The 14,577-nt window shown below is 36.6% G+C and overlaps 2 protein-coding genes across 2 annotated transcripts; both read right to left on the reverse strand.

The window, feature by feature from the left end:
- Positions 1-48: 48 nt before the first annotated feature.
- Positions 49-7,913, reverse strand: LOC117637915 (DEAD-box ATP-dependent RNA helicase 39). Its single transcript, XM_034372967.1, has 9 exons — positions 7,250-7,913; positions 6,618-6,713; positions 6,349-6,537; positions 6,114-6,254; positions 4,829-4,969; positions 3,027-3,169; positions 1,459-1,588; positions 1,287-1,335; positions 49-726 (listed from the first exon to the last, which is right to left on the reverse strand). The coding sequence occupies exons 1-9, from the start codon at positions 7,793-7,795 to the stop codon at positions 224-226; spliced, it is 1,938 nt and encodes a 645-aa protein (XP_034228858.1). The 5' UTR covers positions 7,796-7,913; the 3' UTR covers positions 49-223.
- A 1,332-nt stretch (positions 7,914-9,245) lies between these two features.
- LOC117612281 (hypoxanthine-guanine phosphoribosyltransferase) lies at positions 9,246-11,854 on the reverse strand. Its single transcript, XM_034341062.1, has 3 exons — positions 11,441-11,854; positions 11,185-11,349; positions 9,246-9,671 (listed from the first exon to the last, which is right to left on the reverse strand). Exons 1-3 carry the CDS (start codon positions 11,738-11,740, stop codon positions 9,573-9,575), a joined length of 564 nt encoding a protein of 187 aa, XP_034196953.1. The 5' UTR covers positions 11,741-11,854; the 3' UTR covers positions 9,246-9,572.
- Between the last annotated feature and the right edge of the window lie 2,723 nt (positions 11,855-14,577).

Genomic DNA, 14,577 nt, shown 5'->3' on the forward strand with positions numbered 1-14,577 from the left:
ATTACAACAGCATTGAGTATTAACGTAATGGGATTAGGGAAAAGAAAATGGAAAAAAATCGAGTGAAGACCAATAAGAAGAATATCATTTTTTTTTTTTTTCTTTTGCAAATTAAAGCATTAAAGATTTAATATTACAAAACATTTTAATATGCACATTTTATAGAGGGGCAACTCTGAAAAGGGCGATTAATTGCAAACTTGATCCAAAAGTTCGACTACAATCAGCTGGACGCCATTGATTCTCTCTTGTCAGACCAAGAAGCCCGTCCCCTAAACCCAACAACGCTTAACTTCGAAGCTGTTGATTTAACTACACTCGATCTTCTGCTTTCTGGTTGCCACTTCCCACTGGAAGAAGCTTTTCTTGAGTTGCTTGGACTGGAAGAACCTTTTCTCGAGCTGCTTGCACTGGAAGAAGCTTTTCTTGAGGTGCTTGCACTGGAAGAAGCTTTTCTTGAGGTGCTTGCATTGGAAGGCTTTACCGACTTTGATGCCTGAAAAGATGCTTTTCCGAATTTTGCAGGAGCAGATGCTGACCTGCTCTTATTTTTCTGATTTGAGACTCTTACCAAGTTTCCTTTCAGTGGAGCAATTCGGGAACGGGCAATGTCCCTCCGGACACTATCTACACTGAGCGATTCTAAGCTTTCATTCTTCTTTATTGCCTCCTCAATTCGATTCGCCAACATAAGATTCTTCTTTGCAACCAAACTTGTCACTTTCCCTGTATTGCAAGAATTATCTTAATTTTGCAATTGTTACAAGAAAACATAAGAGTATACTTAGACACAATTAAGACCTGCTGTACAATCCCAACAACAAAAAGAAAATGGTTATCACAAACTATGAGAATCACTCCATAGAATCGTCCCGTCATCGAGTATAAAGATAGTCAGCAAAGGGACAAATGAATACTACAGAAAAGGTGTAACATTACAAAAGGCTAACTTTACATAAGTGTCTTTTTTTTCTTTCATTTTCCTTTTCGCTGTTTTATGCAAAGTGAAAATTAATCTTACCATGGAATACTTTCAATAGTTTCTTTGTTTTTTATTTATTCAACATCATAATATTAAAGATATCTTATCTTCCCTGCAATATCTTGTCCATCAAAATCTGTTGCATGGAATTGATTAAAAAAATTTAAAAAAACAAACAGTGCAAAAGAGTCGGTGAAGTCGAGCACAGATGAAGCATTCCCGTTAACTCTTACAAACTTCACTAATGAAAAAAGTAAGGAAACAATATCTTTTTCAGAAGTGCAAGTAGAAAATACATGTATACCTTTTGCACCCATACGAGCAGTTCTTCCAGTACGATGAAGGTAGTCAATCTAAAAAGCCCAAAGAGAGGTAAAAGTTTAAGCTCCAAAGTATAAAAAGGAAAGAAAAAGAAGTCTTTAATACAATGTCAAATTAGTAGATACTGAAAAACAAAGCTGATATCTCATGCTTACAGAGTTCAAGGGAAAATCAAACATGATAACGTGGTCTACATCCAAGTCCAGTCCCCTTGCAGCCAGGTCTGTGCAGACTAATGTGGGGCAATCTCCATCGTCACTCTTAAACTTTTTGAGGTTTTCAACCCTGTGTTGCAGTGTTAAAAGAATGCAGTCAGGCTAAGCACTAAAATTGAACACTAGTGATGTACGTTGGTTGAAGTGTAGTAGAACAACAAGACCATTAACTGTTGAAATGATCAATTCATACAAACTGACTGAAGGTCACTGTTCAGTAATTTTCTATATTAATTTCTCTTGCTAGACATTGTCTAACAAGAGAACATTACTGTATATGTATATCCATATGGTAAAGGTTATTTTTCCAGACTGAATCTGGACCAAATATTCAGGCAAGAATCAATCTAATCAATGTTTCAGATTCACAGTCCTGCATCATCTAATATTGCCAAACTATCTAGCAAGCTATATATTATATATATGCTTCTAACATAGAACAGGGAAAGAATGGAGGAAATTAAAAGAAAACTTAAGCTGAAATTTATGACAACTACAATTGTAACATCGTATTCTCAATATAAATAGGGAAAACTACAGTGCAATTACAGAATTATTCCAATTGATATTGATAAATACTCCTCCCTTACTGAATGAAAATAAAAAGTATATAAAATCTAATTACCAACCCTTGGCCTACACAGAAAATAGTAAAATAGACTACTTTGATTTCAATCAGCTGCTGTATATGTATGTGTTACGGTGTCCTTACTATACATCCAAGCTTCATAGTTCTCATCCCTTACATGCAAACACTGTGCCAAAGACCAGACGATATTGGTAAATATTTTCCTTCTCCATTTGACATCGCAGTCAAATTAATAAGTTTAACAACCGGTGCTGTGAAGCCAACAATTTCAGCCAATGGCATGCAGAAGAAACTCAAACTCAAGAAAGTATAACAGGCTTTATAGCAAAGCAAAACCAGTGTGGCTTGAATTCAGTATGAACCATTCACTTGACACCAAAAAAACAAAAAGAAAAGAAGAAGCCATTCAACCGTTGCAACAGACAAATGTGCATTTAATTCTTAAGTCTAGTCAAGAAAAAAACCTCTGTTATAGCTATATATGAAATATGGTCCAAATCACAGAAAATAAGTCGTCATCACAAAAAGAATTTGATTAATATTGAGACACAGATATCTCATGTCATCACAAGAAAGAAATCCAGCTGCCCATAATACAAACAAAACAATCCTGTCAGCATCACTTTGTACATCTTTCCATTGCAAGAGGCCAGAAAAAGTAAATGAGACCTTGAAAATACAGAAGGTATGAACACATTCTGCGAACCTCAAGCTAAACTAACAACTATGCAGTGTAGATACCAAACCTCTTTTACTAGGATCTGAGACCTTAAACTAAAACTTGTAATGCATGAATTGGCACCTCTTATACAAAAATTGTAGCAGAAACAGATATGATACTATGGACTCTATCTGAAGTGGAAACATGCAGACATTACAAGTGAAAGAGTATGAGAGGTAATATCTTTTATTGTCTCACCTTTGTTCTGCTGGCACCTCACCATGGTAATTCACAGTCGAGATCTGATTTTCATTGAGAAAGTGATCCACAGCACGGCTGGAACTTAATGTGTTACAGAACACCATCACTCTATTTCCCTTTGCCAAACTTGGCTCAAGAACCTGTGTTCACCATAAAATTTACACTAGTGCTTTATTGTTAGACTGCTACAATACAGAGACACGCTATCATGAAGAAAAGCTACATTAAGTCATGGGTACTTAAGCCAGGATTAAAAGAATACAGATCAATACCCATATAAAATTCCAGGCTTCTTTTAGAAACAATTAAGTTAGATTAACTGCATAGATACCGTAAAATGTCTTTAATTTCAATGCCGTGATATGCCAATATGTACTTCTAAACTTCCTTTCTAACCAACAAATTATTCTCTATGCCATTCAGAGCATTCAGGCACTATGTTATGTTCCTTATGTAGAAGAAACAGATGCATTTTAAAAGATGAAAAACTTCTATTTTCTAAAGTGGAAGAAACATATGTAGTTTAGAAACCTTAAGTTCCATAAATTTGTTCATCAGAAAAATACATATAAAAACATTTTAAATAACCCTATAAACTTTACAGATTAATATATAAATCTTGGATTGTCACGCAGTTATATGATTTAAAACGTTACTTGATAATTCAGCTTCAACCCTCAATACTACCAATCTATAAATGGTCTCAAAAAAATATATAATTATGACTTTTAATAACTTATAAATTTACTTCATTGTTAACCAGCAAATTCTTTTCTATGCCATTCCAAAAAAAATTCAGCTGCGATGCTGTGTTCTTACTGAGGAAGAAACAGCTGTATTTTAAGAAATTGAAGTTCCACCAATATGTTCATCAAGGAATATACATATAAACCCTTTAAAATAACAATCAAGTCGAAATAAAGAGAATGAAAAGACCAGCCCTTAAACTCAGAGGAAAGGTAAGCCTGCAAAGAAGACCACAAAGCAACTCTGTCTCATAAATAGTGCACATCCTCCCCTTTACACCTTCTAAGATTCTTCTATTCCTCTCCACCCAAAGGATTTCCAGAACAGCACATCTCCTATTACCAAACCTCTCTTCTTCCCTCCGAAAACCTTAAACTTATAACAAATTATCACAAGATCCCGGAATTGCCACTTAAATTGGTCTCTCTCATCAACAATCTTATCCAGCAGGACTATGCAACTGGGCATAGTTCACAATACTATGCAACTGGGCATAGTTCACAATAAAACTTCAACAATTCAAACTCTCTATACATCTAAATCAAAAGCTTACGACTTTTTGTAGGGGCTTGTATCTCCAATGGCAGAGAGCATTCACCATTAGTAGTGAAATATACAGCTATCATGTTTGCGTTAACCTTCGGGTTTATCTGTTGACTTTTTAATACTAGGCACCCCCAACATATTTATTAACTAATCGCTAAGGATGCACGCAACCAATTGCAAAGCACACTTATCATGTCAGTAAAATCAAAACAGCATGAAATGGATCATTTCTTAGACTGCATTTCTTTACTCCTATAACTTTGTCAAAGTAAAGATTTGCTTCTTGACTGAAACTTTCATATCTATATTGAGCAAATTAAACAAAGACTTCCATGCATCCCAATGGTTTTAAGTTAACCTACATACAAATAGTATGAACTGTAAATGGAAGATACTCTTCATGAGATTAATTACATACTCTATTTTCAAATTATTCTTGTCAAGAGACATAACCACCAGTTGATAAGTGAAGAATGAAAAAGAGAAAGGGCATCACGGAATTAGACCTGTAACAATGCTTCCAGCTTGTTCTCGGAACCTGAAAGCTTAATGAAATCGTGTCGAGCAGATGCAATCTTTTTATGCAGTGAGGATGTGCGCAAATGCAATATTCCTTGAAACTCCTCATCAATCAGGGTTTGCACTGCCTGCAAAATCTCACGAGGTCAAGTCTTCATCGAAGACAATTTCAGCATAAGAAATTGGCTAGCTTACAATTGTCAAAGTTAAATAACATTTTTCTAAAGCAACTTCTGGGTTGATTTAGGTATGTAGAGTGGATGACATCTTCTTTAAAGGTTCCATGTATCAATCAGGAAATTGATCACCCCTCCCCGTATGGATGTTCAGCTAAGATTAATTGTGCAACCAGCATTGTTAGGAAATTATTTAATGAATTGGATATCTCATTAGAATCCATGTCTTTCACAGTTTGCTCCTTCAATTCTAATGGTGTAACTTATACAATCAAGTTGGAGAACTCTAGGGAAATTTAGACGTATAATCTGCTCTCTGCATTTGGTATGCATAAAGGATATTGCTATTATTTTTTCAACAAGTCATTCAATACCAAGAATCGTACTGAAGACATTTTCTTAACACATCTCTGAGCTAATGGAAAATTATTGGAAATATACAAAAATTATTGAAAATCATAGAGGCAGGCTTTTGGGTATTTCTAAAAATAGCTCATGGATATCCGTCCCTACCCAAACAAGCCCAAAGAAATGCTTTCATATTCATGTACAGACTTTTGCCCTTCCTATGACAATTCCCTTGTTATCAAATTAAGAAAATCTATCCCTGCGTGAGCAATTCCAAAAGAGAACACGTACATATTCATGTAAAAGAAATTAACCCTCCTATGTCAATTTTCTTGATATTGTGTTTGGAAAACCTAAGTATATCATACGCAAATTAGAAGACAAATTCTAGATTAAATTACAATATGAGTGAACACGAGGCATGATGTGCTACATCAACTTTAATACTATTGCAAATGTAAAAATCAAAGTTATATAAAACAAAATCAATTCTGGAAGCATGAACAATCATTACTCTTATTATGGCCACAGCGGCGTGGGGGGCATGGGGTTTGGGGAGAGAGAGAGAGAGAGAGAGTGAGAGAGAGACTCAATACATATTCACGAATAAAGCTTACTAGGCTCATTCATAGCCCCTGATTGGTGACTGTGGGAAAGGAAAGCTTCACTTTCAATTGGTCTCTATAGCCCCTGATTATAATTTTAGCTTCTTATGTATTAAATAAAATGGAAATGCAAGTCAGCACACCTTTGTCATTGTTGCAGAGACCAAAACAGTTTGGAACCCTTGACCATCAGGTTTTGATGCACGATGTTTTAAGGGGACAAGAAACTTGCGAATGTCTGGACCAAAACCACGATCAAACATGGTGTCTGCCTCATCCAACACCTACTAAGAGATTACCAACATCACAAACTGGAACAACAACTCACTAGAGTGTGGTTTTTATCAAAGAACTAAATAGATAAACATTTTCACATACCACATATTTGATGTCACCATAAACCAAGTTGCCATCCTCAATATGTTGAAGAACCCTACCAGGGGTCCCGACTACCATTTCAATTGGGTTATTCAATGAATCCTCCTGGGGTCTCAACCGACCTCCACCGCTTACCATAGTAGACCTGAATCTTGCATGATGACTGACAAACTTGGAAACACGAAAGACCTAAAAAACCCACCTAATGTCAATAGAAAATGCAGAGTCCATAGGGGGTGGTTCCAATTCTAAATAAACTATATAAGAACCTGCTCAGATAGCTCCCTTGTGGGGCATAGCACAACCGCTCGAGGACGCCTGGGCTTCATTTGAATCCCATTTTCTGCCTCGTCCCTTCTCAACAGCTACAAAAATCAACAGAGTAAAGCATTCCTCTGATTAATTCTAGTTGTAACATACGCATCAATATTCTGCTTTCTTTCAAAATAAGAGTGGACAGTATCAATATAATGCATCATACTCTCACATGATTTCCTTTTTTTCTTGAAAAATAACATTTTTTTTATTTTGTTTTGATAAATAACATAATCTATTAGAATGTATTTGGGGTGCTTCTAAAAATTGGTGAAACTGTGAGCAAGTAGAGAAAAATCTAAGTAACCAAAATAATCCCAATAAACTGGATACGAAAAAATGGATTTTGGAAAAAAGGTGGATGCCAAGAAAGCACATGTGGCTCAGTACATCACATTTTAAAACCTACACAAATGTGGCATACAAGGTGGTAGAAAACACAATCAAATCAATGTTTCAACATAACTTATCCAAATTCTCGAGCTTTACATCTGAAGAAAACACCAAATTCAAAAGTTTAACTCACCCACATAGTAAAAAGTAATCCAAGACAGTTTATTTAAAAGAAAAATCAAAGAAAAAGTACCTGGGCAAGAGGCAACATGTAGGCCAGAGTCTTGCCAGACCCGGTATGAGAACCCAAGACCACAGTTTTCCCTTCCAGCACAGCTGGGATTCCAATACACTGAATTTCAGTAGGAACCTCAATACCCATCTCTCTCACAGCCGCCAAGACTTCCTCAGTCAGACCCAATCCCCCAAAATTCTCAACCTCCCTCTTCTTCTTATTCTCTGGCTTACCCAACCCATCCTCACTCTGTCTCTGCGCAGGCCCATTTGGATTTGCGCTTGTTTGTGGTTTAGCAGAGCTTTTGAGGTGCCTGAGTCTCAGCTTCTCAAGAAGCAATGAGTGCTTCAAGGGTTGGGTTTCTTGTTCTTCAGCTTCAATGGCACTTTCGGGGATAGAAATGGTTGTGGTTGTGGCGGTGCAAAGAGGCCTAAACCCTGTTAAAACCCTGGTGGTTTTTGGCAGTTTTATGAGAGAGAAGCGTTTGGCTGCTGGGAGGCGTGATAGAAAGAGGAGGTTTGAGGAGAGAGAGAAAGTGAGAAGGGTCCTTGCTACTCCTCCCATGGCTTTTTCCTTGCAATGTAATTTTACAGTTTCTCAGAAATGATGGAGGGTGTATTTTCTGATCTGTGTGGTTTATGTCTGAGTTTGTGATAAAACCCCTTCATAGTCCCCCGATGATAACCCGGGCAAACGAGTCGAGCCACTCGAGCCCCTCCGCTAAGTTTTGATAAAAAATCAGTTTTGGTCCCTGTAATTTATCGGAATTTTCACTTTTGTCTATGTGGTTTTAATTTTAACAATTGGACCATTTGTAATTTGATATCCGCAATTTAAGAAACCATTCAATTTTTGTTCAATTTCGTGACGGAGTAAGGATGTGTCACTCACGTGGATGGGCATTTTGGACGAAATTTGCCCAAATTTATAACTTGTCCTTGAATTGTGAGCTTGAATTGTGAGGGTTTAAAACTGTATCAACTAAAATTAAATTGACAGAAATGTACTTACGGAGACTAAGTATGACTTTTTGCCTTCGATTGTTACTATTAAAAAGACTAATTTGCCCTAACATAAAATGACTATTGAACAAATTGAAATTTATTTCTCTCCCCTCCATTGTTGAACAAAGGAAACCCTAACCACTAAAGGCATAAAAAAATCACAAAAGTTGATAGAAAAAAGCTTATTTTTTAAGAATGGCAACAGTAAATCGTCTCTTTAATGCCCCAAATGAGGAATGGTTTGATAACTTCTCATTTTCCATCAATTTTAACAAATTTAATATTGATCAGTTCGTGAGTTCGTTCGATACATCACACCCCTACCCCTCGGGTCAATGAACAATGTGTAACTGTTTAGCAGTCAGCAATTGAAAACATTAAAATATTCACTAGCTTCCGCCAAATACTGGAGTTTCTTGTTTTGCCTCGGCAATGGTACTTGGTGATATCACTCGCGGTTGTACCCTCTAAATTTGTTGCATCCTCTCAAGTGCCTGGTAGACATGAGCAAGACACTCTCTTAAGAGTGTTAGAGAGATGGAGCTATGTCACCGTGGTCGGTCGGTCATGATCTCCGTTCACCATGGGGGATTTCACAAGTTGGGGAAGCTTTCACAATTTGAGGGTTTCTTTTAGATTGGAGAAGGCAATAAAACTCTCCTATTTGATCATCAAAATAGTAAAGTGGGTGGGCAATTACCAAAGGGAGTTCGGCACATTTCGTAGCTATCATCGTCGCGTCCGTCAAATTCAGGCGTTGGTACATTCTGCAGCTTTTCGGTACACGGTCTTGCGTTGTCGTCAGCCGTACGCCGTTGAGCAGCAGTCTTTAGAAGTTCGTGGGTGGTGTTTTCAACAAGGAATGTGCCTTCAATAGATTGGAGGTGCTTTGATCATGATTTTATTTAGGTGAACTTTTTGTTTATATTCTTTTTCAATAACACTTAAAAGGATGTACATAATATGCTAGTAATGTGGTGTGCAATTGAAAAATATGTGAAATGCGGGAATTAATACATAAAATTACATAAAACTCACAATGTATGGTTCCAACTGTTCCAGAAAACATCCTGCACCCTAAAGAGAAAAGGAGGAAAAACGGTCTCCACGGTGCAGCAAGTTACTGAAACATGAAGGTTAGGAAGAAACAACAGGTATCAAATTATGGGTGGAAAAGAATGGAGTCTAAAATGGTGAATTATATTCAGTAAACATGCTACAGTAATTTCAAACATCATCTAAAGTTACATGCTGGAACGTAAGTCCACCCATCTCCATTTTATCATCTCCTATTGCTAACAGTACAATGTTTTCTTCACGGTGGCTGGCAAATCATATCATTTATAATGCTCAGGCTTCAAAACACCAACATAAGGCAAGTTCCTGTAAAGTTCAGCAAAGTCCATTCCATAGCCCACAACAAAGTAATCTGGACACTGCAAAAACAAATAAGCAGACAATTTTGATTGCTTTTAAGTGAGTTTCCAAAGTGAAGCAAAACAAAACTTAAGACTTATAAAGACAATGAACAACATACAAGGGCCATGCCTGATGGCTTGCAAATAACACATTACTTTCAAATAAATTCTCTCTGAGAGCAGTTCAAGAGTTTTGCAGAGGAACATATCATCACACATCATCACAGTCGCTTATTCATGATTTCATGGCTGAAATAAGTATCTTAGTAAAGAATGACTCTACATATACCCGATAAACTAATAATACTGATCCAACAGCTGATATAGCTTTGATGCACTAACAACAATCGGATTTTCGTCAAGATAATCAAAGGCTTAAAGTGCCATGCGCACACTCAAAGACGTAAAACAGTTATTGGAATCTCTTTCAAGAATATGTCCATTCCCCTCTTACTTTGGAAATAGACAAATCGTTTTTCCTTACACATAGGAAAATCTCAAAACATGTTTTGAGATGTTATGTTATCACACTATCAATCTGGGCTGGACCATTATTCGGGCAGATTCTTGTTTGTAATGCCATATTAACAATCTGGCAACAGAACACATCAAATATCCTGCAAGCAGACATTACCTTGATACATATAAATAAGAGATTTTCTATTTAAACCCCACACTTCTCTTTGTTCACCCCATGTTCTAAGTTCACCCTAACTTCTAATTTAAATTTTCACAATTTCTAAGAAAACCCCACTTTCTTCCCAAACTACCCTTAAATATACCCCAAGTTGAAAAAATAAAAAATAAAAGAGTTTTTCTCTTCCTACTACAAACTATAGAAAAAGGCATATGTCTAAATTGAATAGTGGGGGAAAAGATGAAAGGCCCTTATTTTTTGAGAAGAAGATGAAGGTCCCTGTGCTCGCCGCGAGACAGACAGACTCGCTAACTATTACAGTATATCATTTACTGTCAATGGAAAGAGATCCTAGACCAAATAAAGATTTCTAAATTATAAATTAAATGAGGAGATATTTATTTGCACTGTAGAGAAGAAGGTGCAACTTACCTCAGCAAGAACAAATTTCACTTACACGAAGGTACAGTAATCATCTACTATTTACTTTTGCGCATATAAGAAGTCAAGTAAATATAAAATTTTAAATAACAAATCAGAACAACCAAGCAATCAACAAAGGGAAGAGAATAAGATCATTACAGCCAAGCAATCAACAAGCCTTTATGTGAGATGAAAATAAAAAATTGTTTCATGAAAATAAAAAATTGTCTGCCAAACAATTCAAAGTGGAATTTTGTTTAATATAAGAATCTGCACAATAATATGAAACATTTCCACCAAGCAGTCAGACTAATCATTTATCAAAAGATGGAATCAATACACGGTTGAATTGAGGTTCCTCTAAAATATTTTTCACATTCACAAAACAGCAAAGGTAAAACAAGCGCAGGCACAAACATACACAAAAAATTTAATAAAAAGATAGGGAGAAAACAAAAGAAAGATACATGCCTCGAAACCTCGGTAGAATTTTCCCTTGCTAAGGAGCTGAAAATGAACCTTTCGTCTAGATGGTTTATCAAGGAAAGCGCAGACTGACACAGAGGAAGCACCTTTTGCTTCCAAGTGTGCAATCAAGCAGGCAATTGTGCTTCCCGAATCCACGATGTCCTCAACCTAAAAGAAACGAAACGGCGTCATTTTCAAGCTTTAAAGAACATGCAAGCGATTATACAACTAGAAGTTGCAGAGTACGGTAACATCGTACCAGAACCACGTGGCGGCCGGATACGTCGAGCTTCAAGTCGGAGGAAATCCTGGGGGACCCATTGGAGACCGTCCCGGAGCCGTAGGATTCGGCGCGGATAAAATCGACGGTGACGGGGAGGCGGAGGCTCCTGGCCAAGTCGGCGAGGAAGAGAAAAGCACCGGTGGCGACGCCGACGAGGACGAGGGGCTCGGAGAGAGGGGAGTGGTCGGCGCAGATCTGGGCGGCGAGCTCGGAGACTCGGGCGGCGATTTGGTCCGGGGTCCACAGAACACTCTCTATGTGAGAGTCCAAGGACATTTTTTAGGTTGTTTTTTTTTTTTTTTTTTTGTGTGCCCTCTCTACCCTTCAGACTTTTTCAGATTTTGGGGGTTTAATGGGGGGTTTTAGGAGATAAACGACGTCGTATATTTGGATATGGTAGGCTGTTTGTGTGAGTACTACTATCAAATAATATGATTATTTTCTACCTAAGTTTTAATTATAAAGCAAAGGAAAATGGCAGGGAAATCAACTTTAGATACAAACTTGTGTATCAACTCTCTAATAGAGTGTGGGACCCATTGTATTGGTGGGCTCCACCTCTATTAGAGAGTTGGTACACAAGTTGATATCTAAAGTTGGTCTCCCTAGCATGACCCTAAAGCAAAAAGCAGAGAATTGTAAAACAGTTAAAATATCAGAAAATATCATTGGTTAATACAAACATTAAGAATTGAAATTATTAATTAAATTATTATAATATGGTAAATTCACACTTTTTCATATTAGAAAAATTAAAATTAAAAGAAAAATCTGATAATTGATCCTATTTTTATGGAAAACAATTACCCATTATCTTTTTAAATTCCAACAAAAATTTAAAAATTTTTAAAAAACCTCTCGCAGGCACAAAAGCACGTGCTAAGAGGCTAGTAGGTTTTAATATTCACTTGCACTCAACAGAAAATTAGTGGGTTATGGTTGATCAGTCTCGTTCGGGTCCAAGAAACTTATGATCACCCACCATTGACAGGACCCGACCCAATTTCCACTTTGGAATTCGAGCCATTTTTAGATATTTTGTTTTGGGTTCTTACAACCATTGGATTTAATCCAATGGCTGAGAAAAAATTACTTTAAAATATCTTTTTTCTTTTACTTTTTAAATTGAGTAAATTGCCATACACCCCCTGAACTAGGACCCCAATTGAACTTAACCCCCCGAAATAAAAAGTCTGCCAATTTAATGCCCAAATTAATTAAAATGGCCAATTTAGCCCTTGCCATTATGTTTTGTGAATTTCATCTCATTTTCCGTTAAATATGAAGATAAACTTGTAATTTTGAGTAAAATAAATCAATAAGAGACAATAAGAAAAACATAACATTGAAAAAATATAAAAGTTAAAAGGTATACTAATGATTTGCCCCCTGAACTTGTACTTCACTTTCAATTAATCCCCTATCCTTTTTTTTAATAGAAAATTAAGGATATGATTTTTTTTTTCCGCCAATTTCCCCTTTGCCGTTAAATATGAGGGTAAAATAGTCATTTTGTATGTTAAAAATAAATAATAATGAAATAATAGTCATAAAATAAAAACTGAAAACTCTTTCTCTCTTCCTTCTTCTTCTTCTTTTCTCTTCCCTATGTCTATGTCTTCTTCTCTGTATCTCTCTCTCTTTCGTTTTCTTTTTCCTTCTTTTCTTTGCTTCTATCTCTCCCTTGCTTCTTCTCCTTCGGCTAAACCCAAAATCGTGGGACTTGGAGGCAAGGGTTGGGGATGGGTTTCGGCTGGGGCTTGGAATGGATCTCGCGTGGGGATGGATTTCGGCTGGGGTTTTCTGGTTTAGGGTTGCTGAAGGAGATATAGATGGGGATTTTTCTATTTCAGCTGGGATTTTTATTTTTTTTTTTGGTTGTCAATTTTCTTTTTTTTCTGGGTTTCTGGGTTTGTGTTGCTGGCTAGGGTTTGTGGGTTTGTGGGGCAGGGATGGTCATGGGAGAATGGGGTGATGATGACAAGAGACCCCAGACCAAGGCTAAGGTGGAAAGGGAGGAAGGTTTGTTGGGGAATGGTGGTGATGAGTCTGTGGGTGTAAGAACATAAAGTGAGAGGAGGAGGGAGGATTCTGTAGGTTGAAGGGTGTGGGGGTGGGGGATTGGTTTGGGAGTAAAGGATGGTGGTTATGGGGGAATGGGAGGAGAAAGGGAGGAGATGGAAGGGGTTAGCATTAGGTTTACTCTTTTTCTTTAATTTTTAAATTTTTTTTTTAAAAAAATGATTTAACTAAAAATTGGATGAAATGTTAAGAATTTAGACGGTAGGGGGGAAATTGGCAAAAAAAAGAAGTTCATATCCTTAATTTTCTATATATAAAAAAAAAAGTATAGAGGATCAATCGAAAATTAGGTATAAGTTCAGGGGGCAAATCACTAGTATACCCAAAGTTAAATACATATTTGTATTTTCGAATAAAAAAGAACTCAACCCCACCCTCTTCTTCCCCACAACCCACCCCTTCCTGTTCCACCCACCCATTCTAGCCCCACCCCACCCTCTTCCTCAGGTTACAAAATATTACACGAAGCTTCTTGAAAATTGAAAAGGCCTTCCATCTTCCTCATCAAATATTCCCTATTATGGTTGCCACATGTCACCCCCCAACTCACGGATTTACGTAACCTTGGGTTAAGACTTGATTCACACATTAATTATAGAATTTAATAAAAACTATAACTAAAATGTGAAGAAACACTTAAATAAATAAAATAATATTTCACATATAATATTAAGCAGAAACAACAACATCTGAAATCTTAAAATTTGTACATTATTTTACAATTTATAACTACTTAAGAGTTTTACTAAAAGAGTAGCTCATTATTCATCCACAACCTATGTACACAATACACTCTATAGATATGCCAAAATCATCACAAGCTCTAGATTTCAGGTTCAATACTTGCAAAATCTGTTAGGGGGTGAGTGAAACCACAGGTCAGTAGGGACATCAACATTTTCACGGTAAATTGATATAATTAAATTATAAGTGACATACAATCACACAACCAAATATCACATTAGTAATAATAATGCATGAATGTTCTTCATCTACTCCCGTTAATTCATATAATTGGACAAGCAGACCTG

The sequence above is a fragment of the Prunus dulcis genome, chromosome 8 (assembly GCF_902201215.1).
Source record: "Prunus dulcis chromosome 8, ALMONDv2, whole genome shotgun sequence".
In the NCBI taxonomy this organism is placed as follows: domain Eukaryota; kingdom Viridiplantae; phylum Streptophyta; class Magnoliopsida; order Rosales; family Rosaceae; genus Prunus; species Prunus dulcis.